Below are 26,222 nucleotides of genomic sequence, written 5' to 3' on the forward strand. Positions count from 1 at the left end.
GTGGAACATCTTAATAATGCACCATAGCCAATATGCAATAAAAAAAAAAAAGTTGAGAAAGGAAAAGGGGGGAAAAAATTAATAAAAGCCTAAAAACGCCGGCAAGTTTTTAAAGTCCACACTTTATAAATCTTTGAGGCTTCCAACTGCCTAACCCTTGGCAAATTTATAAAGGAGTGGGGTGTAGGGGTATAGAGAGACCAAACAATTTTTATTTAAAAAAAAAAAAAAAAAAAAAAAAAAAAAAAAAAAAGGGTAACTCTAAAGGAAATACTGCTCCATTACTGGAATGGCAAAAAAAAACACAAACATTCAAAAACACACCAAAACAGGTATCGGGCCACTGCACTCACACAGTGGTGTTAAAATACCCCTTCTACATTCTCCATGCATTAATAGAAGTGCATGACCCTAATTTTGTGTCACAAAGTGAGTTAGGGCGTTTCCAAAACGTCGCAGAATCCAAAAAAAGAAAATCCTCTTATTCTAAATGGTGTCAGACAGCTTCCACCATACATTAGTCATCTGCCAATCCCCCTGCAAGAGTCCACCCTCAAACAATAATCAGCCTCCTTTCTAAAAAGACACCTTGTGCAGTACAACCCCAAAAGTCAACCACTACTAAAATATTAAAACTCATTAAAGAATCAGTTTCAGAAAAAAGTTTCTAAGTTATCACTATTATCTTTAAGGTTTCCATAGGAAGAATTTTGTTCAGAATCTACCAACAAGGAAGAATTTTCTTCACAGACCATTTCCTGATGTTGATCTGGTCCAATGTCACTTACGAACTGGTCACTCTTCAGAATACTGGAAGCCCCATGCACTCCATCACCTTCAATTACCAAAGGGATTTCATCAACTGTATGATTTTTGCTATATTCTAGCAATGAAACATTTCCATCTCCTTGATGCAAGTGAATACTATAACCTTCTGAAGGCTGCGTCTCCACACTCATTTCTTGCTCGTTTATTCCCTGCAGAGAACTCTGTTCCAGAGTTCCTGTACTGGCACCAACAATATTTCCTGAAAATGGCAAACTGCCCTTGTGAACTGAAGTAGAAGCAGGCAAAGTGATGACCAGTGGACTACTGCTATCAAGATGTAATGGAAGTGTCACATCTGCAGAAACAGGATGGGTGTTTTCCTGGATAAGTCTGCATAAGACTTCATCGTGCTCAAGAGGCTTGGACAATTGGTCATTAAGATTTTCATGATTAACTTCAAATTCTGTATTATTCTTGAACTCGTTCAATTTCTCTTTTGTTAGAAATTCTTGTTTTGCATACAATGTATCTGCACCACTGGGTGTTTCAGGAATTGAAGCTTCTGGCACAATGGTGTCTCCTTCCTCTTGAAGCTCCAAAGAGTCCTGATTTTTTAAAGTGGTCATGAGATCAGTCAGAATGGCCCCAAGGACATCATGATCATTGGTCTGTAGGTCAATATTTATATTCCCCATTAAATTACCCCCAACAGAACTGAGATCTTTGCATGGCATTTCATCTTTGGACAGCATCTCATCTACATCTTCTTGGTTGTCAAGAGAAGCTGACAAGGGAAGGGTGCTTGCAGTACTACCATCATCCCCAGAGCTGCCACTGCAATCGTCCTCTTCATTTTTACTTGGTGTTCTGTCAAATAAAAAAATTGATTTTTCAGGATAAGCTTGTGAAAAGGTAGCCAACAAAGAATTATTAATTTCTCACACCATAAACTCTGTCCCAGAGTGCTTAAAAAATAGAAATTGTGGTTCTAAAGTGGTTTTGCTTAGAAGGCCACAGTTAACTACTTTTTGCTGCAAGTTTTATTCAGATGAACTACAATGAAATTGTACTTAAACTCTGGCAGCCTACTCACAGATGTTTCATACAGAACAGTGTCACAAGACACTTAGACTTTGTTTCAATGTTTTGATACAAACTAAACTAAAAATTTTCCAGGCAGCAGCTTTTTTATAGAAGCTCATTTTCTCTTCACTGCATATACCTCAGAATACAAATATAACACCAAGTCATGACTTACGAGTGTGGGATAGTGTGTCCGTGACCACGAAAACGGTGGCGATTTTGAAATAATGTAGTGGCCAGCTTGATCTCCATAGGTGTTGACGCTCACACAGCTTTGGGAGATTGGTGGAGTAACGTGGGTGAGACGCACCTATACATTAGGATGTGGACTGTCTCAATTGCTTCATCAGCTGCATTGCGCGTGCCCATGGAAGCTGATGCTGTGCCCATGGAAGCAGGGAAAAGAAAAAAAAAGGGAGCTGGCACAGTAAGGAGGAATCAGAAAAGAATCTAAGAGAAGGCAAAAAAGGAGGTAGGGAAAAAAAAGAAAAAAGGACTGGCCAGGGTCAGCAAAGACAAGCAACAGGTGTAGGTTAAATGGAGAGAAGACAGACACGAAGTAGAGACAGCGAGAGCACCAGTACTGCAGTGAGTGAGAGGAAGGTGGTCAGAAGTGAGCTTAATGGCTACAGGACCCTGAAGCTGAAGAAAGGATGCTCCTACTGAGCTATTGACAGGGAATGGAAGTGGACTGATTGACAGAATCTCCCACAAGGGCAGAGTGCGAGTTGCAGGAGAGGCATGTGGGGCTCAACAGCTTGCCCTTCGCATGTGGAAGGAAGAGTAGCAGGGAACAGAGCCAGGATATGTAGGTTGACTGCACCTAGTGGTCAGTGTCTCCTTCTCCTGCATGGTCCGAGGTGCCAGATTTAAAAAGGGTAGTATTTGGGGCTCAAAGTTTTATAGACAGCTTCCTGCACTGTGGTTTTTAATGCTTTAATGGATTTAATTAGAGCCGTTTTTACCCTTCATCATCAGTTTTTTTTTTTTATGGATTTACTGAACATTTTTGCACTGCACTTTGACTATTTGGTTTTGACTATTTTTAATAAAACTACTTTTGCACTTTTATGCACCTACCCCTTGCTTTGCAAGTGTCCTGATCCACTGGCTCATCCCTCGAGTACGTGATTGGCGGTAGTGGGTTAGAGGCTCCCAGGATGCAACCAGTAGCATGGAGCGGACCAGCACTGTCACAATAGGATGTATTGTTAAGGGGGAAATGAGGCAGTGTATAGGAGAAAGGAGGAGGACTGTCTCTTGGTGAAGAAACAGTGGTCTAAAACTTATCAGAAAAACCAAAAACTGGTTATGGATTTTCAATGCACAAGAGCCTCTACACTCTCACTATTCAGGGAGTGAAAGTAGAGGGTGCACTGCTACAGATACCTGGAGGTACACATCAAATGATAGGCTGGACAGGTGCTTAATGCACAGGAATGACATACAAAAGGGTAGCACAGACTTATTAGAATACTGCGTTCCTTTAATGTGGGTAGCGACAGCTTTTACAGAAGCTACAACTCTCAGAAGGCCAGTATAATTTCTTTTATGCTGTTGTCTTCTGGTCTAGTAAAATCACTTCAAGAGAGGTCTACCAAATCAACAAGGTGATTAAGTTGGCAAGGTCAGTTACTTTCATCCAACAAATTACTCAGAAATGCATCAAGACATACTATTGGGACCCCTATACCACTGGCAATATGCCTGCATAATGCCTTACTGTGACTGTCAAGTCAAAGTTCTCTCTTTTTAATCATTTTGGTGTGTTCAGACCATAGTATGTATATTTATTTATTTAATGGACTTCTGTAAAAAACCAAATGTACCCAGGGGCAAAAAGTTCTCTCTTGTATGCATTTGTCTAATTATACACATTTCCTTATTTTTTCATCTCATGGTTTAATTCACAATATCGTTGGAGAAGAGTGTTGATACTTTTAAGTCATAAATTAACCAAAGGAATTGTTTACAGTCTAGGAAAAAAATCCAGACAAGTTAGCTTACACACATTTTTCATAATTAAAGCTTTAGGGACAGGTTATCCATCACTAAAGTAGTTAGCCAATTAAATTTGTGTAACTTGAGATCCCGAAATCAATAAACAAATGCCAAAATTTAAAAACACAATGGAGCTCATTATATATATATCTGAAGACTCATTTCAAGTGTTGCACCACATTTTAACATAATTTATCAAATCAATTTATTTAAGAGTACAGTGTCCAATAAATGTTTTTGCATTTGGCACTTCAATAAAATGAAGAATGCAGAAATGCTTGTTTGTACTTGGACTAATTCTATAAATCAAGTTAGACTGGAAATTGACAAAAAAAAAAGATCAATTGCGTCTAAGTCAGGCATGTCAAACACGCGGCCCTTGGGCCGCGTGCGGCCCGCATGACAGATCCTAGTCAGGACTAAACTTGCAGAATGGTGCAAAGACAACAGATAGTAATCATTTTGTACATCTTCGGCGTTACTTATTGACTTTTCTTACTAGTGCCTTCTGACAAAAGCGCATTTTCCCATGGCATTACGGCACCGGAAACGTCATCTGCTAGTATAGCCACGAGCCTTGTCCAAAGTTAAAGCCACGATGTCGCAACTGAAGTGCTAGGCTGCAGCAGCCTGGCAGCGGGGGGAGCCTTAGGCATGTGCAAACTGTGCACCTGCACAGGGCCGCCACGCCAATATATATTGAACATAAAACAAAGAAAATAACGACACCGCTGAAGGCAATGTGGCCGAAAAACATTGTGTTTCTTGTTAATTAGTACGCTGTATTTACTAATGTCGCTCGAGTCGGAGCAGTAAGCTATATGTAGTATTAACGTTCTGCCGTAATGAGAATATCATGGGCCGCCACTTGGTTTTCAAGTTACGGACACGCGTATATAGAAGCGTGTCATGAGCACGAGGCGGCTATGCAGTGTCCGCAACCGACGTGGCCATTCACCATGCATAAGATACCATATTGACATTGGCGGGTGAAGGGGCCACCGATTCTTTCTCTGCCCAGGGCCGCCACGAGCCTAGAGCTGCCCCTGGCAGGCTACACTACTGGCTGGGCTGCCGAGACTGGCCACTGGGCAGAACTGACCATCACAAGTAGCAATAGCTCGCATATTTTCATGTTTTTTTGCTCTAGTTTTATATAATTTTGTGCTAGTATTGTAACGAACAGTTAGTGCAGACTACAGCTGAAGATCTGAAGTGGACGCGAGAAGTTGTCGAGTTGTTTATTAACAAATTTTGAGTTTGTAAAATTAGGCAAAAAGCCCCCTGACCTACACTATCGGCTTATTTTACAATATAAACTTTGAAGTAAACTTAGTAAAGTAAAATTTGATTTTTGGAGGATTCGTTTTCCAACTTGAATTACTGAGCAATGAATTCGGTGAGGGTTTTCGTAATTTCAGTTCACACGAACAGGACTTTGTGCTGTTTACTTCACCATACTCTTACAAAAGGAGAATGCGCCCGAGAATATCCAAATGGAATTGATTAAACTGCAGTCAGATTCTATTCTGAAGGCAAAATACAATGAAGTTGGTGTGCCAGGCTTGTATGAATACCTGCCACCCTCGTATGTGCAGATCCATAAGTTGGCATCGAGAGTACAGATGTTCGGAAGTACTTACCTTTATGAGCAATTGTTTTCGTTAATGAAAGCTACCAAAACCCCACATCGCTCAAGACTTCCTGTCGAGCACCTTTCATCCTTCATAAAAGTTGCAGCTACACAAGATTAAGCCGGATATTGACGAACTGGTTACCAACAAGAGATGCCAAGGGTTGGGACAAAAGAAATAGATCTCACACTGTAAGACTACTATATAAGCAATGAATATAACGAATATAATAAAGGACCTAGCTAAGAGGCGAAGACTAATTGTACGCTGTTGTACGGAGATTGTATGGAAATTAAAGTTTAAAGAAAAGCAAATTAACTTTAAGTGTTACAGTGCGGCCCGCTGACGCATGTATGGCAATCGAAGGGGCCCACCAAAGGTAGCGAGTTTGATGTGCCTGGTCTAAGTAACCTATAATTTAAGAGTTTACTGGAAAAGATGTGATCCTAAAAACCATATAACATGCAACAATAAAAACAAACCGCAAATGAATAGTGACCAATAAATGTCTCCGAATGCATCACCATCATCACCACTTGTCACTATAACACACAAAATATGAATTTTACCATTTGATGCAAGATGCATTTGGATGCTTCAGTATTTCTACTTACTTGACTGTGTTATCCTCGGTAGCATCAGCAGGCTGGCAGGGAAAACTAGGATCACCTTTGGAAGCATTTCCTTGTAAGGTGAAGCCACCCGTTGTATTCTTCTCAGAGGCGGTAATTAGGTCCACCTCTAAAGATTCCAGTGATCCATCTGGTGGGTTAAAGTAACACACAATTTAGGTGCACATTCACTGTACACAGAATATAAAATGATTGTCAGAAAGCAGAACATGATATCCAGAAATACCAAACTCAATACACAAAACATAAAAACGTTGCCATCAAGGAGCATAACACTAACTCAATCTTTTATAAATCGCCCTTACCTGCTATTGTCATATTAAAACTAGATAACACAAGTACGGCTTTCAGAGGATTCTTTGAAACTAGAAGGAATGCTGCACCAACTGATGTTCTCATTAAGTCAAAAAAACTACTACCAATGAAACCATCATTTTTCAGAACCAATTCTAAATAACACTTAAACTTCCAGCTGAGCCAAGGTCAGTGGCCAGATATACCCAACAAGCCTGCTTTACAAAGGGCTAGAACATGAGCAGCAGAGTGACCTTAGCCGTGGAAAGTTTAATATTTGTGCCACAAATCACCAAGTGGCAGTTAACTATGAAACCAACTACCTCTCAAATGAGGCATGCTGGGCTCCCAATGTCCCAGGATATGTACCTAGAGGATTAGACTTTTCAGTCACATGTATACAGTCTTCTCTAGCATTATACCAATTGGGTGTCAAGCAGCAACAATGCCAAACAAGGCCTTTAGGGCCATGTTAGGTGAAATGCAGAGACAAACATACCCATGGTTTTAAGATGTAAAAAAGGTTAAAAAAGTATTTAGAAAGTCGAGTGACTGACAGAAGTTTAGCACAGGTTTAAATTTGGTAACTATGATGTATAGTTCTTGTCACTATTTCTGTTTTCAGGCAGATTTTCTCTCCAATACTTCAAATTTCAAATTAATGGACATTCTTCAATGTGGAAGTACAGAGGATTTTAATGATTGCAATTACCAACAAAGACATTTCAAAAGCTTGAACTCTAAACTTTAAGGCCCTCACATATGCAATTTTGAATAGGGAAGATTCCTCCGCTTTTCAGCATTTTGAGAAATGACAAACGTCCTTACCAGAGATATAATGATCTGCACATTGCTTCCGCCTTTTCAGAATTCCATCAAGTTCTGGCTCAATCGTGTCAACACTCATGTCCACACTTTTTCCAATACTCAAGGTATCCTCTGTTAAAGAATCCTAAACAAAAGGAGCATTTTTTTTCTTAAGTGGCAGCAATTGGTACTTACTCAAAAACAGTTAAATGTACTTCCTTTCTAATTAGAATGGCTTCTTGAGCCATTTCATATGTTTTACAGGGGCACTTTAAGACATATCAAAGAAGAATTGCAAATAGCATCGTTTGCCCTTTACTTCCCCAGTCACCACTCTCGGGCTGAATATGGATGTAGTCCTTGAATTTTCTAACATTAAAAATAAAATTTTCCAAGCCTTTCTAAATGTAGGGAATATATCTTCCATAAAAAGAGCAGTAAAAAAAAAGGAACAAAAAATGGATTTTAAAACCAATATGTTTATTTCACATACTCAAATAATATTTAAGACACATTTTGTATAATTAAAGCCTAACAAAACAAAATTCTTAAACTTCAGTTTATGCAAAAAGTACACAATAACACAGTACAAAGTCTAATAATGAACTTATCTATACTTCAAATGGATCAAAGAAATACACTATCTGAAGGACTGCGCATTTCTCACCCCACCTCCAATTACAATATACTTGTATAAAAACACAGTTTCACAATATCAACTATTAATGGTGAATACAGTGTATATGGCTAAAATATTTTCACCCTAGTTTTCAAGGTATTTTGAGCAGCTGTAGTTCAGTGGTTAGTCCTGCTGGATTATAAACCCAGAGCCCAAGAGTTTGAACCCCACACTGGAAACTCTCCGCAATGCATATATAACGAAACGTAATAGGGAACAGTTGAACACTGAGAATGGAATGGTAAAATTTCCATACAGAACATGAAATTAAGTCACTGGTACTTTTAAGTACATGCATTTTTAAATATAGTATACAACCACTACCTGATCTTTGGACATGGAGTCTGTATTCAAAGTTTACAGGTATACAAGTTTGTTCTATAGGAGCGCTCATATTTTGAAATGACAAAAGTAAACTTCGAAAATAAAACTAAAGCGTGTCAAATAGTTTATTTCCGATAAAATTTGTAATGAAAATTTTAATATGTAGAACACCACGCAAGTGGAAAAAAATAATTCAGTTAACACCCAAGACTCATTTGTCTGTCCAGGATTTTAAATCAGCTGTAGTTCGCAACTTGTTTGACCGATTGACCTGAACTTTGGTACACATACTATGTGACCTCTACTATCCGCTTTTGGGACGATGAACCTCCAACATTATTCCTCTTATTTTATTGTAGAATCAACTCTCGGCATTAGCCAACAGGGCAGCACATGCATACGGGCGCGGTTCTCATCCCTACCACCTTCGCTGTCACTTCCCCTAACTCTTCATATCTTAAAATCATTCTTGAGGCAGTTTGAAGACTTACTAAGTAAATGTGACACAAATACTGACAATCAGGTTTAACACGAAAAGATGCTGATGAAAGAAGAGAAGAAGCAGGTCGCTAGGGTGATGAAAAGAACAGCTGCTCAGGAAGCAGCAAGTGCATCAACCTCTGAGCAAAAGAATGCTAAACGTACAGAGTATGAAAACTATGAATGTTCAAGTCAAGTGTATTCCGTGCAGTGCGCCATTACTTTTTAAAAACCACGCTTATATTAAGTTAAAAAGTGTACTAAAAAGTCTCTCATACATCACTCGTAAAATAAAAGCGTGAGCACTATTCAGCAAAACATTCAAAAGAACATTTCTTAAAATTTTAGCAAAAGTGCCCACGCTTTTATTTTACGAGTGATGCACAAGAGACTTTTTTACTTTTTAGTACACTTAATATAAGCATGGTTTTTAATATATATATTTTATTTTCAACTTTTTAGTCTTGGGTTTGTTTTAGTATAATAATTTTGTAATCAATATTTTAACACTTCAAGAATTCACCAACAGATGGTGCTAATAACGGATAGAAATATTAAACTATTCATATGAAAATTTCATTTCTTAATTAACATGGATCAATTAGTGAAACTAGTTGATTCATGTATTGTCATCGGAAGTGAGTGCAAAATTTCAAGTCATTTGGACAATAGGAAGTGGGTTAAATATCTATTACAATCTATCGTAAAAGATCAGTTGTTGCCACAATTAGTACAGGTAAAATAAACAAGTTACTATGCTATGTAAAGATGCAGAATCTGTTTTTGCACTTCACTTCCACGATTGGCTATCTTATAAAGCTGAATGGTTAGCTTGTTTTCATTAGTAAAACTAGGGCCATCCATTAATTTTTTTTTTTTTTTTTAATGAGGAAAAAACTAGCATAAAAATGTACGTACTTGTAGATTCACAAAGAACTGAATAGGTGACTTTGATAAGACAGGTCCTTCTAAAGAGTAATCACATATAATACCCAAACTTGTTAACTGGCACAGACAGCAACTCAGCATTACCTTCAGCAGGAGGTTGTGTGCATGTCCAAAGTCACAAAGGTGTATTGTTAATAGTTACAAAAGCATAGCACATTTAAAAATATATTATAGATCTTGCAAAATGCCAGACATTTCCCATGCTCCTTAATTACCTAATATTCACCAGAAGATCCTCATATTGGCAACAGAATTCAGCTATCAGTGAAGGTGCTAAACTGAGTGAAAAACACGTGCCAAGTTCAATCATAGTAAATGACCTGGGCATAGATAATGCTAACCAAGTTGTACAGAGGGAGTTCCATACAGGGCAAGCTTTACTTTGACCCCTTCTGTGCAGAGTTGCGTGTGGGTGCATTGCACAGCCATCATGTCATCTTTTGCTTTATACATACGTTCTGTCTGGCTTAGCGATGCACTGCTCTGATGTCCAGTGCTTTATTAATATGTTTAGATACTGTATTCTAAAGCCTGCAATGCATTTATTGACTGGTTTAATTATTTGAGTTGTCAAAAGTAAATCGCAATTATATCATCAGGGGCAATAATCATCAGTTATGGATTTCATTTTAATCATGCACCACTAGCATCCAGAAACAAAGACACCAAGGTTATATGTTCACCAAAAGAACTCTGGTAGGAAGGAGCCAGTTTGATCACACAAGTGCAAACAAACAAAAAGGGAAAGCCCCTGGTTGGAGAGTTCAATGCAATGAAGTGCAATGTTCAGCAAGAGTTGAGTGGAAGAATATTTTCAGTGCTTGTGACACTACTGTAAGGGGTGAGGAGGACACTAATTTAGAATTAAACATATTTAGCATCCCCCATCTGTTCCAAATGAAAAAGATGAAGCAACTATAGCACCCAAACTAGCATGGTCATTAATCCTAGGGAGAAAGCTTTGTTTTTTTAATGAAGCATTATCTCCCTCCACAGTAACATGAACCCTCACCCTTGCCGCTGGCTTATCACTCACCGTTTACCAAAATCCTTGACTTAAGAGAGCTTTGATGTTGCTTTTTGTATGGTTTGTATTGCTGTTTGAATTGTGTGGCATCATTTCAAGTGCTGCAGTGTCAAGTGTTTAATCTTGTGTTAATGTAAGCTGGTGCTGGTTTTCGTATTTTATATATTCAGTTTGTTGTAATCATTTCTATAGAGTACAATCCCTCTTAACCAGCCACCTTGGGACTGGACCCATGGCCGGTTGCCATTTTGGCCGGTTAATCCGATGCATACCTATTTTCATGAAGAAAAATATTTCTAAGTTATGTACTGTACCTCTTCGACATTCCTGAAGAAACCATATCCACAAGGCTTTATCCATGATTTCGCACACAGGCTTTTTTCTCGTACAACGACTTGACAGTGTGGTGTAGCGGGCCCACAGCTCAAGTCAAAAAGGCCACTTTTAAATAAATAAATCGCCGCATTCGCAGCTTAGCGAGTATGTGTGGCCGATTGGTTCCCAGGGAGTTCTGTGCACTTAAGCTAGGATTGCCCGCATCACGGTGAGGAGTCGTCCACATCCGTAATTGTTCCCGGGAACTGCCAATTGCCACATCTGATCCACGTCCCCGTGATAAAATAGAAGTGCGAGGCAGCTAGGGGGAGAACAGGAAAGAATGGGAGGTTAATGGAGAAGGAAGCAGATAGAGGAAAGCTGGTGCAGGAGAGTGAGTGAGTGAGTGCATGCAGATTCAATGAAGCAAAGGCAGGCAGCTGGGACGTGAACCCCTGCAGATGAGTGTTTGACTGATACTCGGTGGGGCTGAAGAAAGCAGTCGCTCCAGCTGAGTGATCACGGAGCTGGAGTGACCGGTATTGAAGACGACTGGCTGTCGAAAGGCTGCGACACTTGTGGAGGCTTTGGGCTAGTTTAGCCCCAGTGTGAGCGCCCTGGCCGCTGGGGAAAGAACCCAAGTCTTGGTCCGAATGGAGCCGACGTAGCCAGGGATCGGAGGGCTACCGAACCAGTGTGGAAGGCAGCTGTACTAGCAGGTAGGGTAACTCCCCTGTTGCGAAGCCTGATGGTGGCTCCCCTGCTTCTCCCAAGTAGAAAGAAGGTACAGTGGAAAATTCATAAAGGAATATGTAAACGGAAATCACTCTGAAAAGTAGAAGCCATCTCACCTTCCAGGAAAGAAGGAAGTGCATACATATAATATAAAGACGAACTCGGGATTAAAATTTTAATTTTATTTTAACAGGCCACTTAATCCGTAGGCCGGTTAATGCAAGGTCAGTTTAGAGGGATTGTACTGTATTACGACATTACCACTTATTTCAATAAATTGCTATATACAGTAATCCCTCCTCCATCGCGGGGGTTGCGTTCCAGAGCCACCCGCGAAATAAGAAAATCCGCGAAGTAGAAACCATATGTTTATATGGTTATTTTTATATTGTCATGCTTGGGTCACAGATTTGCGCAGAAACACAGGAGGTTGTAGAGAGACAGGAACGTTATTCAAACACTGCAAACAAACATTTGTCTCTTTTTCAAAAGTTTAAACTGTGCTCCATGACAAGACAGAGATGACAGTTCCGTCTCACAATTAAAAGAATGCAAACATATCTTCCTCTTCAAAGGAGTGCTTTTCAGGAGCAGATCATGTCACAGAGATAGAGAAAAGCAAACAGATCAATAGGGCTGTTTTTCTTTTAAGTATGTGAAGCACTGCGGCACAAAGCTGTTGAAGGCAGCAGCTCACACCCCCTCCGTCAGGAGCAGACAAAGTGAGTCAGAGTTTGTTTTTCAATCAAAAATCAATACGTGCCCTTCGAGCTTTTAAGTATGCGAAGCTCCGTGCAGCATGTTGTTTCACGAAGCAGCTGCACAAAAGTTCACAACGTGAAGATAATCTTTCAGCATTTTTAGACGAGCGTCCGTATTGTCTAGGTGAGCAAACAGCCCCCCTGCTCAATCCCCCAACGTCAGGATCAGAGAAAGTCAGCGCAAAAGAAAGAGAAAAGTAAGCCGGGTTGCTTCTCAGCCATCTGCCAATAGTGTCCCTTGTATGAAATCAACTGGGCAAACCAACTGAGGAAGCATGTACCAGAAATTAAAAGACCCATTGTCCGCAGAAACCCGCGAAGCAGCGAAAAATCCGCGATATATATTTAAATATGCTTACATATAAAATCCGCGATGGAGTGAAGCCGCGAAAGGCGAAGCACGATATAGCGAGGGATTACTGTAGTGCACCAAATAGCAGCAGCAGTGTTGATGGAAAACTAATGTTTAGGACATCTCTGAATAAAATCGCAGGATTTTCCTCTTTACAGGGTGAGGGGAGAAAAATGTTTATATATTTTCAACATACTGAAAGTCATTTTCAATAAATTTAAACTGTTCTTGTATACGGTGGCAAAAAAGGATATTTCCCAGTCAATTTTTTGGCAAATGTTTAACACTGTCACTCGGTCTTGGGATTGCTCCTGCCTCGCACCCAATTTTTAGTGGGAGAGGCTCCAGCTTCCCCACAACCCTGCCTAAGCAGGTTTAGAATAGGATAAATGGATGTGAGGTTACACCACTATAAAGTACAGAAGTTACATAAAACACCAGTTACTTCAAAATGATTTAACAATCACTTAACTCATTCTCTCAAACATCTCTATAATTACCATACAAAGTTCCAAGATGTGATCATTAACATATAGTACAAGAGATTTGAATTAGTACAAATTACTAAGTTCAAAAATTCTGAACAGAGTAAGACAGTATAGTCCCTTTACAGTTTAACAAGAGGTAGTCTTACTTTCTGCAGTGGAACTACTGGTTTTAGTGAAACACCATGTCTTATCAACTGCAGCATCTCATTCATTACAGGAAGAGGAGGGGGGGATGAGGAAGATGAACTTTCACCTACATAAAGAATAAAAAGTACAATGACAATGACGCAGGATATTCTAGTGCTTATAAATGAAATATTATCCAAGTAGTAAGTGGCTTTGGCATTTCAGAATAAAAAAAAAGAATGATTTGCAAAAAAATTATATCAAATGACAATTACCACCTGAAGCAACAGGAATACTTCCTTGCTCTGAATGTTCACCAGGTGGGTTACTAGTTTCTTTTTTCTTGTGTATGATAGAAAATAAAGACCTAAAAAATAAAAAAAAATTATTTTCTTGTACTATATATTTTCTAGGAAATATTTTATCATCAAGTATCATACCAAGTAAAAATTCAAAATGGACTTTAAAATTCATTTTGTGAATCATTCCCAAACCACCCCACCACCCTGACCATAACAATTAATATGCTGGTCAGATACAATGATACTTACCGGAGTGGGTTGAGTGAGGTAGGTGGTGGTGGAGGTGGTGGCAGTGGCGGTGTTGGAGGCCGGGGAGGGGATGACAAAGGAGGAGGATTTTCTGCTAATTGTAACCGTTTCTGCAACACAGCAACTAAAAAACACATTTTGTAAAGGTGTTTCTTAAGACATTGTAGTGAAAGAAATAAACCATGGAATTCAATATATAGCTTATATAAAATGTAGACATCAAAACAGATATGACCCTGGATTCAAATGCAATTTAAATTTACTGTATGTAGATCGACAATCAAATATTTAAATGGTACACATGTGGTAAGCTAGACAAAATATATAGATGATTGTGATAAGCTGCCTTTTTAGGAATGCCTGTATGCAGATTTTACAGTTTTGATGTTTCACATAGAAATCAGAGTTTGTTAGCATTAAATATGCTCTGTTGAGAGTTAGCAATCAGTTCACTGTTTACAGCAAAACAAGCATGTAGAGAACCACCACACACACTGTTACAAAGGAAGGTCATTTTGATAGCTTTGGGGTTTTGTAGTAGAAGTCTCATGTGCCATCAGAAAAAGTAACACCATTTTGCTACAGTGGAATTGGAGTGTGTGCAGCATATGCCTGTATACTGTATTAGTTTGGTCAACTCAGTAACCAGGATCACCCTAGCTTTTATATAATATACATATATATATATATATACACACACACATACACAATACTATGATTTGGGACATGTTCGTTTTGCTTCAAATCATTTTTCAGATGTTATGGTTTCTTGGAGGCTTTACAAATTAGGGAATATTAATAAACACCCATTTAACAACATGAAAATTAGTTATTTTTTGCATTCATCACCACCCTGTAAGTTTTGACATTAATTCTGCATTGACGGATGTTAAGTGAAGGCTTACCTCCCAAAGACATGGGGTGTCACGTCACTGATGATGTTTTACAGCTCCATGCTGCATTTATTGCAGTTTCCAATTACTAATCCAACCCTTAACTGCCAAGAGTCAATCAATGTAAAGATATTCATCACTAAAATTCTCACTTCAACTCTGTTAATGGTTTGGTGTCTAGATATTGGCAACATTAAGCCTGTTGGCTACCGACTTCAAGCAATAATCAATTTGACATTGTTCACGGTTTAGTGATTCAGTTTTAGCAAGTTTCTCCAGTTTTTGGTTTCGACCCTTACTACAGTTTCCTGAACAAATGTGCTTCGAGATCCAGTTAATGGTAATATCCCAAAGCAAATGCATCAATATACTTAGTCACCTTGCATACGAGAAGTATTGGGAAACTGACATGAACAGCAGCCAAACTACATTCAAAAACTAGTTTTATGAATAGAGCAAAAATCTTAAAATCTGGGAGAGAATCCATGCACAATTTAAAAAAAACCTACTTTCATGTTTCAGGTTTTTTACACTCTCATTTGCAAGTTGGGCTTTTGCTTCAAGCTCCCGCTTCTCCTTTTCCATAGTTTCTAGCTGCTGTCTGAAAGTCCAACTGTCCCATCTTTCTGCCGAGCCCACAGTTATTGAGCTATTGTCGGTCTCCTGTAAATAAAATAGGACATTATCTCATTCAAGTATCCTCCAAATTAGACTGACAGACCGGATAGAGGTAATTTGTTAAAAATGTGTAATTCTAAACATTCAATAAAACTGGACATTAACCCAAATGTTTTGCAGCAAAATGACAGAAATGTGCTCCCATTTGGGTGGGAAGAGTCAAAGGAATTTGTTCACAATTATTAAAAAATTTCCTTAAAGAATGCTTTCTAATTTTACCAAATCTAAAATGGAATGGTTTGGCAGGAAAGTATTTATACCCACTCCTTCAGTTACTGCAGGTCAAGTTCAAATCCTGGTTTGATCATTCTTGTATTTCAAAGTCCTTTACATATTTACATATTTGTGTGAGAGTTTCTCACACATTTCTCTCACATTCCAAAAACACGATTTGGTAAACTGGTAATTATAAACAGGCATGATGCAATTAACACACCACCAATGACATCTCTTACAGGCTCCAGTTACTGAATACTCAAAAGAAACTTTTGCTTCAAGATTTTTTGAAAATTTGACACTATAATCTACAGTTAATTCAAGGATTAAGAGTAATGCAGATCTGGGTTCCAAATGTGAGCAATTACAAAGATTTTGAACCATGAAACAGGGCCACCTATTTTAAAAAAATTATTTAGAATACTGTGTAAATCAATTACACCATACAAGTAGTAGATATCTTACTTACATATACATGTAAAATAGAGAATTGAATAAAGTAAATAAATATTTCAATTGAAACTACAGCCCCAATTCCAAGAAATATAAACAGAATGCAATGATTTGCAAACCTCAAACCCATATTTTATTCACAACAGAACATAGAAAACCTATAAAATGTACCATTTTTAGAAAGAAGGTCATTTTGAATTTGACAGCAATAACACGTCTCAGAAAAGTTGTGACAAGGGCCAGGTTTACCACTGTGTAAAATCCCCTCTTCTTTTAACAGTCCATACATGTCTGGGAAGTGAGGCCGCCAGTTGATGGACTTCTGGAAGAAGATTGTCGTCCCATTCTTGTCCGATACAAGATTCTAGCTGCTCAACAGTCCATCATTTTTCATTTCATGATGCGGCAAAATGTTCAATTGGTGAAAAGGTCTGGACTGCAGATAGGTCAGTTTAGCACCCAGACTCTTCCACAATGAAGCCATGCTGCTGTAATATGCGGTTTAGCATGGTCTTGCTGAAATATTCTAGGCTTTCCCTGAAAGGGACGTTGTTTGGATTGGAGCATACGTATGTTGCTCTAAAACTTGTATATACCTTTCAGCATTGATAGGAGGATGTAAATCTAGAAAGGCACTAATTCCACAGGTATTGATGCACCCGTGTACCACCATAGATGCAGAATTTTCAACCAATTGCTGATAAGCCGGATGGCTCTCTTCCTCCTCTTTAGTCCAGTGCACACAGCATCCATGTTTTACAAAGAAATTTCACACTTTGATTTGTCTGATCACAGATCAGTTTTCCACTTTGCCCGAGTCCATTTTAAATGAGCTTTGGCCCAGAGAAGACGGCAGCGTTTCTGATAGAGCTTTAACCTGCATTTGTGGATGGCGTGGCAAACTGTGTTCACAGATAATTTCCTGAGCACATGCAGTGACTTCCATGACAGAATCATTCCCGTTTTTAATGCAATGCCACCTGAGGGCCCAAAGATAATTTGCAACCAATATTGATTGTCAGCCTTGTCCCTTGTGCAGAGATTTTTCCAGATTCTCCGAGTCTTTTGATATTATGTACCATAGATGAGATAATTCTTCACAATACTACTTTGAGGAACATTATTCTGAAATTGTTCCACAATTTGTAGACAGATTTTTTTTTTTTTTTTGCAGATTGATGATACTTTTCACCATGTTTACTTCAGAGACTCTGCTTCTCTAATATGCTCTTTTTAGAACCAATCCTGTTACTTGCCTCTTGTCAATGAAACTAATTAGTTGCAAAAATATTCCTCCAGCTGTTTTTTTTAGTAAAACTTTTCCTGCCTTTTGTTGTCCCAGCCCAACTTTGAGGTGGGTTGCTGCCTTCAAATTCAAAATGAGCCAATATTTTTCATGAAATAGTAAAATGTCTCACTTTCAACATTTGATATTTCTATGTTCTATTGTGAATAAAAATATGAGTTTGAGATTTATAGATCACAGATTTCTGTTTTAATTTACAGTTTACACAGTGTCCCAACTTTTTTGGAATTGGGGTTATAAATACATCAAGTTAAATGAAGTATGCAAGCTACAGGACATTGAGAGGCGGCTTAACCTCCTTGGTGTGAATCCCAAGGGTGACTTGTGCTTGTAATCCTAAGCAATTCCAGTTAACTACAACTGATATTCAGAGTGATGTGTAATGACTGCTTTAAAGCACAAATGCTGCTTGGGACAGTGTTCTGTTTACCTCTGGTGGCTGAAGTAAAAACAATTACTATTTCTCCGCATTTTTCTTCGCCAATTTAACTCATCGATATTCTTCAGAGCACAGCCTCCCACTAAAAGCACAATGGCAAAAGAAAAGCCGTAAGTGCAGTTGTAGAACAAACTGAAACTGAACATTTCCTGAATCAAGTGATAGTGAGGACGATGTGAACTGGTAATCAGACGACACGAAAAGTAAACCTAATGCATGTGGTATACTATACAAGAAACCCGCCGTGATGTTTCCAATGAATTCAGTTATATGAATGCTTCAGCGTGGAGCAACAGCAGCTGCATGAAAAAAAGCCAAATTGTGATCAAATGCAAGGAGAAGCAAGACATTAGTCCCCTAACAACTGTTCAGAATGCGGCAACCATCAATGTTTGTGTCAGAGGAAATGTGGAAGTCACTAAGCTTTGTGCTGTGGTAGCATACAATAGTGCAAGAGGCAGCATGGCTGATGTAGATCAGACACTGATATTGTAGCATCTCATGTATAAGCTGCACATGGGGGTTTTAGGGGGAAAAAAGTGAGCAAAAATACATACTTTGTGTCCCAACTGCAACAATCAGGCTGCGCTTTGGCGACCATCTGAAAACATATTGCAAAAGATACGCACTATATCTGCATTAGTGGACACTCGAATACCTTTATTGCTGTATTTATGGTGTAGGTTTTTTGACGCCATCAACCTGGTATGTGTCTGTGTGTCCATTATTTTCTCTTCACAAACATGTGCATAGATACTGTAAGTACTTGGCCCAACTGGACAACACAAATTACACACACACATTTGGAAAAAGTTCCCAAAAAAAATAAAAATAAAAATAAAAAATTTACCCATTGGTGTACATCGGTTTCCACAGACACACACCTCCACATACAGAGCTAAAACAAGTGTGCTATTTTTAACATGACAGAATCGCAATTTAACAAACACATTTTTGACCACAATCACCAATGTACATGCAAGTTATAAACATTCCTAGCTACAAAATGTGTGAGCATATTCTATTTTCCCCAAACATTCAATTAAGACAATATAAACCTCTGTGGGGAGAGAATTAAAAACAAATGTACAATTACCATGCCAGGTGAGCTGAGCAAGTCTCGCAGCTCATCCAGGTGCATTGACAGTTCTTTGTTTTTAACTTCAGCAAACTCCAGTTTTTCTTGCAGCTCTTACAGGAAAAAAAAAAAAAACAAAACAAAAAGATTAAAACTTTATTAGTGGTAAAATTTTCTGTTTCCTTTCCCAATTGCCATAATGAACCACCGAATAACCCCACTATTGGTGTGTATGTATTTCTCAATATGGGGACTTCTTTTTTTGAGCCTTTTTTTTTTATTAAATTTAAGCCAGCCAAACATGGACAATGACAACCATAAAATCCAAATCTGGCAACACACACACACACTTTACAAGAGAAGACTGCCTCTTCAAATGGTGTATGCAAAATAAGGGAGGTGTGACACACAACATACAAACACATTTATTAATAATGAAAGCTGAATATCTCATGAAATCTCTCACATCTGTGTAATCTCCCAATTAAGTAGCACTTAGCGAATCAAACAACCCGTTTTAGTGAACCATTTGCCTCAACGTATACAGTTTCCTTTCTGGGACCTACATGTACAATATTATATTCTTTGCAGTACAGTCGACCCTCGTTTATCGCAGTTAATCAGTTCCAGACTCTACAGCGATAAATGAATTTCCGCAAAGTAGGATTCTTTATTTATAAATCAAATATTTTCACAGAGCATAGAAAACCTGTTTACGGACCTTCTAAATACGTTTAACATTATTAGAGCCCTCTAGACATGAAATAAAAGACAGGAACTTTTAAACACTGCAAACAAACATTTGTCTCTTTTTCAAAAGTTTAATCTGTGCTCCATGACAAGACAGATGACAGTTCCGTCTCACGCTTAAAAGAATGCAAACATATCTTCCTCTTCAACTGAGTGAGTGTCAGGAGCAGATAATGTCAGAGAGACAGAGAGAGAAAAGCAAACGATCAAAAATCAATAGGTGCCGTTTGGCTTTTAAGTATGCGAAGCACCACCCGACAGGGAGCAACGTGAAGGTAGTCTTTCACCGTTTTTTAGAGGAGCGTCCGTATCCTCTAGGCCAGTGTGCGAACAGCCCCTCTGCTCACACCCTCTCCGTCAGGAGCACAGAATGTCAGAGAGACAGAGAGAGAGAGAGAGAGAGAGAGAAGCAAACTATCAAAAATCAATAGGTGCTATTCGGGCTTTTAAGTATGCGAAGCATCGAGCGGGAAGCATATCATATCATTGAGGAGTTTTATTTAATACATAATACGTGCTCCGATTGGGTAGCTTCTCAGCCACCTGCCAATAGCACCCCCTTGTATGAAATCAACTAGGCAAACCAACTGAGAAAGCATGTACCATAAACTAAAATACCCATTGTCCGCAGAAATCCACGAACTAGCGAAAAATCAGTGATATATATTTAGATATGCTTACATATAAAATCCGCGATAGGGTGAAGCCGCCAAAGTCGAAGCATGATCTAGCTAGGGATCACTGTAATGGTACAAGACTTTTTTTTAATATACATATAAATATGAATAGCTCTCCATTTTATACACTTGTACCAGAGAGGATGACGATAATAATAATAATAACTATTTATATAGCACCTTTCCCATGCTCAAGGCACTTTATACCCTGCCGTTCTTTCTTACTCTTTACAGTATATAGCATTGCCCTAAACCAGATAAATAGAAAAAGAGTAATCAGAGAAATCAGAGAAAAGCCTAACAGACAATATACTGTAATTGATGGTCTAGCACACACACACACATACAGGTTACATGAGCATCTTGACAGAGGTAAACCGAGAGAAGGGTAGTAAGGTCAAGTAGAGCTAAAAGCCTTCCTGAACAGAGGATTTTTTTTTAATATACAAAAGAATTCATGGAGTCGGCTGATCTAATTAATTTCGGTAGGTCATTCCAGAGTCTGAGTGCTATGCAGCTGAAGGCCCAGTCACCCATGGAGTATAGATTAGTGTGGGGCACAATAAGATTGCCAGAATCAGAGGACATTAGTGGGCGGAGAGGCACACAGTGATGGAGAAGGTCACTGATGTAGATTAGCGCAAGTTCGTTTTAAGGCTTTGTAGGTTATTAATAGAATTTTATATTCAATTCTGTAAGAAACAGGGAGCCAGTGAAGTTGGAGCAGGATGCGTGTTACGTGCTCGCTGCTGCTGGTCCGTGTAAGGACTCTTGCAGCAGAGTTTTGAATAAGCTGGAGCTGCGATACAAGATTAGAAGGGGCACCTGCCAGTAGGGAATTACAATAATCTATGCGGGATGTGATAAAAGCATGGACAAGTTTCTCAGCATTAGAAAAGGAGAGGAAGGAGCAAACACGGGATATGTTACGGAGGTGAAATTAAATGTTTCTTAATAAGATTTATGTGGGTGGAATAAGAGGGAGGAATCAAAAATGACACCAAGATTCTTTGCAGTAGAGGCAGGTCTGAGGAGATCACCGCCAAGATGGACGGGATAATACAGATACTACAGATGTGGGAGGAATTTTTTTTTTTTTTTTTTTGGCTAGGTGAAACACATTAAAAGGAATATGTTAAGTCAATGTTTGGAAATTTTTCACTGAAGTAAAACAAATGATATTCAATCACTTTGGTAGGAAAACCTTTGTCCATTAATATTCATAAAATTACAAGCAACACTGCTAAGTTAGCTGGATTTAGCACAAATGAATCCTCATCCTAAATGCACTTATTTAAAAGGAATTCTCTATGACCCTGGATAGTTCACTGTGGCTATGGTATTTTCCATGCAAGGCAAACCTTTAAATATACTGCGCATACACAAAGCACTTCAATAACCTAATTTTATTCTCTTGTGTGAGCAGTTTGCATTTGATGCTTTTGTTTTGCTGGAGTAAACTGAAACACTCATGCTTAGGGATCCTAAATTGTGAGAGAGAAGGCTTTTGGTCTCAACTTGAATACCCATGGAAATTATTTTTTTTACGTAGGTAAACAAAGTTAATTTTTCTGGTCCATGTATGCCCTTCCCATTTTGTTGAACTCCTCTGTCAACCACCAGTATTGTATGCACCCAACACCCCTCATAAGATACTAATGCCACGGTTCCTTTATTTTTATGTAAAATATAATAAAGGCTGATCTTGGCTAGATTAAACAACAATTTACTTTAAAGTATACCAGCCATCTCAAGGGTGGGTGTGTGTGTGTGTACACACTCCAATTGTAGAAACATTAAGTTGTTACATTTTTGTGCTGGAGGCTTTATGCAAAAGGATTCTTACAAAATCTTCAAATAAAATAAATTGTTCATATCTAATTTGTATAATTTGGTAATAGGCAGATTAAAATGACTTGCATAGTTTCAGAGTCAGCAGTAGAAACTAAACTAGCCAAAACATGACCTCCATTTAAGATGTAACAAAAGCTTTGATAAAAATGAAGTTTTACAAAAAAAATCAGCAAGGTACAGTATTTGCAGGTGTTAACTGTACATCAAACCTGGTGGTTTCCAGTTTAATTTCTGCTCTCAAACAGTCAGCTGGCAACTTTTAAGGTAAGGGAAGGGAGAGGAAGGGGGAGGGGGGAATCCACAGGCAGAAGTCTACACTGGCCAAGACTGTCTGTTTCTGGTGTCAGGCGCTTTCAAACGGATTGTCAAATCCAAATTCTCATTTCTTATTTTAATTTAACTCACATTTGCTATTTTTAACACTAGCGTAACCTTTGTAACACTTGTATTACTAAAGAATCGGATGGTTTAATAGTTTAAAATAAATCAAATAAAAAAAACACACAAAGTAATTTTTTAATCAGATAAATAACAGCGCTGCTCCTGCCTTACAAATCCAGTATTACCCTATCATCGACCCACATGGATTAAGAGAAGTTTGACAACATTGTAACATTTTAGAATACAAAAAGTTTTTGTCAAGAACCGAGTATGATCTTAGAGTTTGGTTAAAGATTATAACAGTTTGAGCAATTAACAAGGTCACCAACACTTTCAAGGCCAGCAGTCTAGACGCAGGTCTTCAACATTTTAATAAACACTCACCCCGAATTTGTTGTTCGTAACGTTCCTCTCGCTGCAAGTCTAAAGCGTTGCATTCAGTTGCATTACCAGCATTATCATTGGGAGTCCGTATACACCCATCATCAACCTGAAAATAAAAAAAAAATGGCAGGGTTGGGGGGGGGAGAGAAAAGTGCCTCCTTTAAATAATCCCATTTATTAAAGCACGCTAAATAGCACGATGGCTGCTATTTTTTGCCTGTCTGGGGCAAAATGTAAACGGAGGAACTAGGGGTCATTACTTATACTTGTGATGGGGCTCACCTCGGTGAATGCAAAACATAAAACGGCTGTGCTCCGCCAAAGCGATCTACAGATATCGCTGCGAAACATAAGCCAGGTTTCCATCCAAGGAGTTTTTGCGAAAAAATATTTAGCGCTTCAAATTCTTTTACCGATATAGCTGATGGAAATGCTAATTATCGATAAAACGTTGTACATGTCGACATAATATTTTTCCGTTTAACTTTAGCGCATAAATTCCATGTCGATACTTCAGATGTCGCAAAAACTACATTGGAAACAGTTTTTGTCGGAAAAAAGGGCTTTAACGCAAATAAATGTGTCACATTTTCATCACGTGCAATCAAAACGAGAAAGGCGGAGCGGCTCGCATGGTCTGATGAAGAGTTTTTTTTTTGATTAAACGTCGTTATTTTGTATTAATTTCAGTTTTAATTAAAAACCTTAAGGGAAGCAGGTTAATTCAGTTGTTATCGCACTGTGAAGGGATGTTGAAAGGTAGGCTCACCTGTACAGATCCAATGCTGCAAACACAGCTGCATCATGGGCACTTCCAGGAGTGCCAACGCAAATGTCTCGTATCATGCACCTGTCATCAACAAGGGCCTGGAGAACAATAGATGGCCACCCTTTGCGATTAATGTAATCGCGGTAGCCTTCCGTCGGGGGAAGAATAGGCACATGCGTGCCATTCAGCGCACCGTAAATCTGTGGCACAAGATGCACCAAGGAATTGCGGTATGCAATTTCATTGGCCTCCGCTACAGTCGGAAGTCTGATATAACGCCGCATTATTTTTTCTTTAATAGCGGTGCACACAGCATATACACATCGATGGACGGTAGTTTTACTAACCCAGAAAGTTTCTCCAACTACTCTATACTCGGCGCAGGTTGCCAGCTTGTAAAGGGCGATGGCAATCCGCTTTTGGGTTGGAACCGGTGGTCGGTGGCAACCTGTGATGGGCGCAACATCAGGACTGATGAATCCACACAACATCTCAAACGTCGGCCGTGTCATTATAAAATGTTGCAGCCAGAGATTTTCTGTTAAGTGTCTCTCCACCACCTCCTCCCAGAAGGTCTTATTCCGTCGTCTCTCCCATACCCGTGGGTTTCGTCGCACTGGGGTACTTTCTTCGAGCTCTAGGGCTATCAGACAAGCAACTGCTTCATTCTGCTGTCGTCTTCGGATATTATGTACAATTCCAATTATTTGTGAAACTGAAATAACAGTAAGCTGGCAAACTTCAAAAAACTGTCTGAATAATCTCTCCATTTCTTTGTTTAGTGGAGGGGGTGTAACGTGGAAAACAAAAGGTAGATAATTTGCGACATACACAAAATTATGTATGGAAACGGCTCAAGAGCAGATTTTTTTCGCGATACAACAAAAGTTATGCGACAGTTCGTTTTGGGGGGGATGACGTCATCACGCACACCATTTTATCGATAAAAAGCCAGTTTGATGGAAACAGGCTGGAGACAGCAAATTTAGCACATTTTTTTTACGTATATTCTGTTTGTCGATAACAAAACGTCGCAAAAAACTGGATGGAAACTTAGCTATAGAGGCGTCATTCGGCACCTTCAGATGGGCAGAAACGGACACAACGGCGGGCTACTATTAATGGGCCTTAAAACATACTATGTTTTTGTTTAGGAGTTCGTCCTGACTCAAGCTCGAAGCAACCATGAATGAAGGCTACAACTAATCAACCACACGTTAAACGCTCTATGAATAAAATAAAGGAGTTTAGCGAGGCGACCCTTACCAGGCTAGTGTCTCCACACCTCGGTTTTCTTTCGGCGCTCTGCCGAGTTTTTTCGGTGATTTCATCCTGAGCATCTGCACAAACAAAAAGACGGATAAAACCACGCAGTTTAGAAGTACAATACTAAACTCTCATGACCGCACGTACCTTTCTTTTTGCGATCTTGACAGCAAAATAAAAAATGCCACACGCCTCCCGACATGATCAAACAACCAAATTTCGTAGCCCTAGCCACACAGGAAGTTAAAAAAAAAAAAAACTCGCGCCCCTGGCGCCTAATTATCCAATTAATTATTATAATTTTAGCGGAAAGGTTCGGGTCACGATGTCAAAGAAGTGAGATGAGCGCCAGTTTATCATCAAGTTCAAAAGAAGAAAAAGAAAAACATTATAAACTATTTAAAAGAAAAAGGTATATAATCGTTTATTTTCAGAATATATTTACCGTATAGTGCAAAATCGTGTCATTAAACAGACATGTAAATGCACTGTGAGCAAATACAGTCATAGGTAAGCTCTATTATAGTTAACTACTCTTTATAATAAATTAGCCTATAGTTTCTGAAATAATTCTAATGTCATGTAATGCTAACTAGTATTGATAATTATGACTAGATGCTCTTCACTTTTTTTTCTCTTTTGATATGAAAGCTGGAGTTGATTTCAACAGTCTCCAGCAGAAACTCATGAGGAAATGGAGAGGATATGAACCCTCTTTTTTCGTTTGAAAAGTAGTTTGTGATTACAGTACATTGACTTTTGTAGCACTGCAATATAGAATAATTCATTCTTATTGCTTTCTGCAGTGCAGGTTTTACATGTTCCAATCACTTTGATCTGCTTTCTGTAGAAATCAATACACAATAGGATACTATCGCCCCAATGCATGTGCACTTTCCCCCCTTTTGGAAATCTTATAAAAACAATCTGAAATGTTCCTGAAATGAGGGCAGCATGGTGGCGCAGTGGTAGCGCTGCTGCCTCTCAGTAAGGAGACCTGGGTTCACTTCCCAGGTCCTCCCTGCGTGGAGTTTGCATGTTCTCCCCTTGTCTGTGTGGGTTTCCTCCAGGTG

General features: G+C 38.9%; 1 protein-coding gene across 2 annotated transcripts; it reads right to left on the minus strand.

Moving 5' to 3' along the window:
* Nucleotides 1–234: 234 nt before the first annotated feature.
* LOC114655113 (uncharacterized) lies at nt 235–25,383 on the minus strand. 2 transcript variants are annotated; one of them, XM_028805998.2, is made up of 11 exons: nt 25,297–25,383; nt 25,150–25,223; nt 23,115–23,220; nt 19,087–19,181; nt 15,408–15,561; nt 14,006–14,129; nt 13,733–13,821; nt 13,475–13,581; nt 7,241–7,364; nt 6,101–6,248; nt 235–1,635 (listed from the first exon to the last, which is right to left on the minus strand). In XM_028805998.2, exons 1-11 carry the CDS (start codon nt 25,349–25,351, stop codon nt 654–656), a joined length of 2,058 nt encoding a protein of 685 aa, XP_028661831.1. In that variant the 5' UTR covers nt 25,352–25,383; the 3' UTR covers nt 235–653. The 2 variants fall into 2 exon arrangements, with proteins under 2 accessions (XP_028661831.1, XP_028661828.1); XM_028805995.2 differs by having other exon boundaries at nt 13,730–13,821.
* Nucleotides 25,384–26,222: the final 839 nt, after the last annotated feature.

Source organism: Erpetoichthys calabaricus, chromosome 1, assembly GCF_900747795.2.
Source record: "Erpetoichthys calabaricus chromosome 1, fErpCal1.3, whole genome shotgun sequence".
NCBI lineage: Eukaryota > Metazoa > Chordata > Cladistia > Polypteriformes > Polypteridae > Erpetoichthys > Erpetoichthys calabaricus.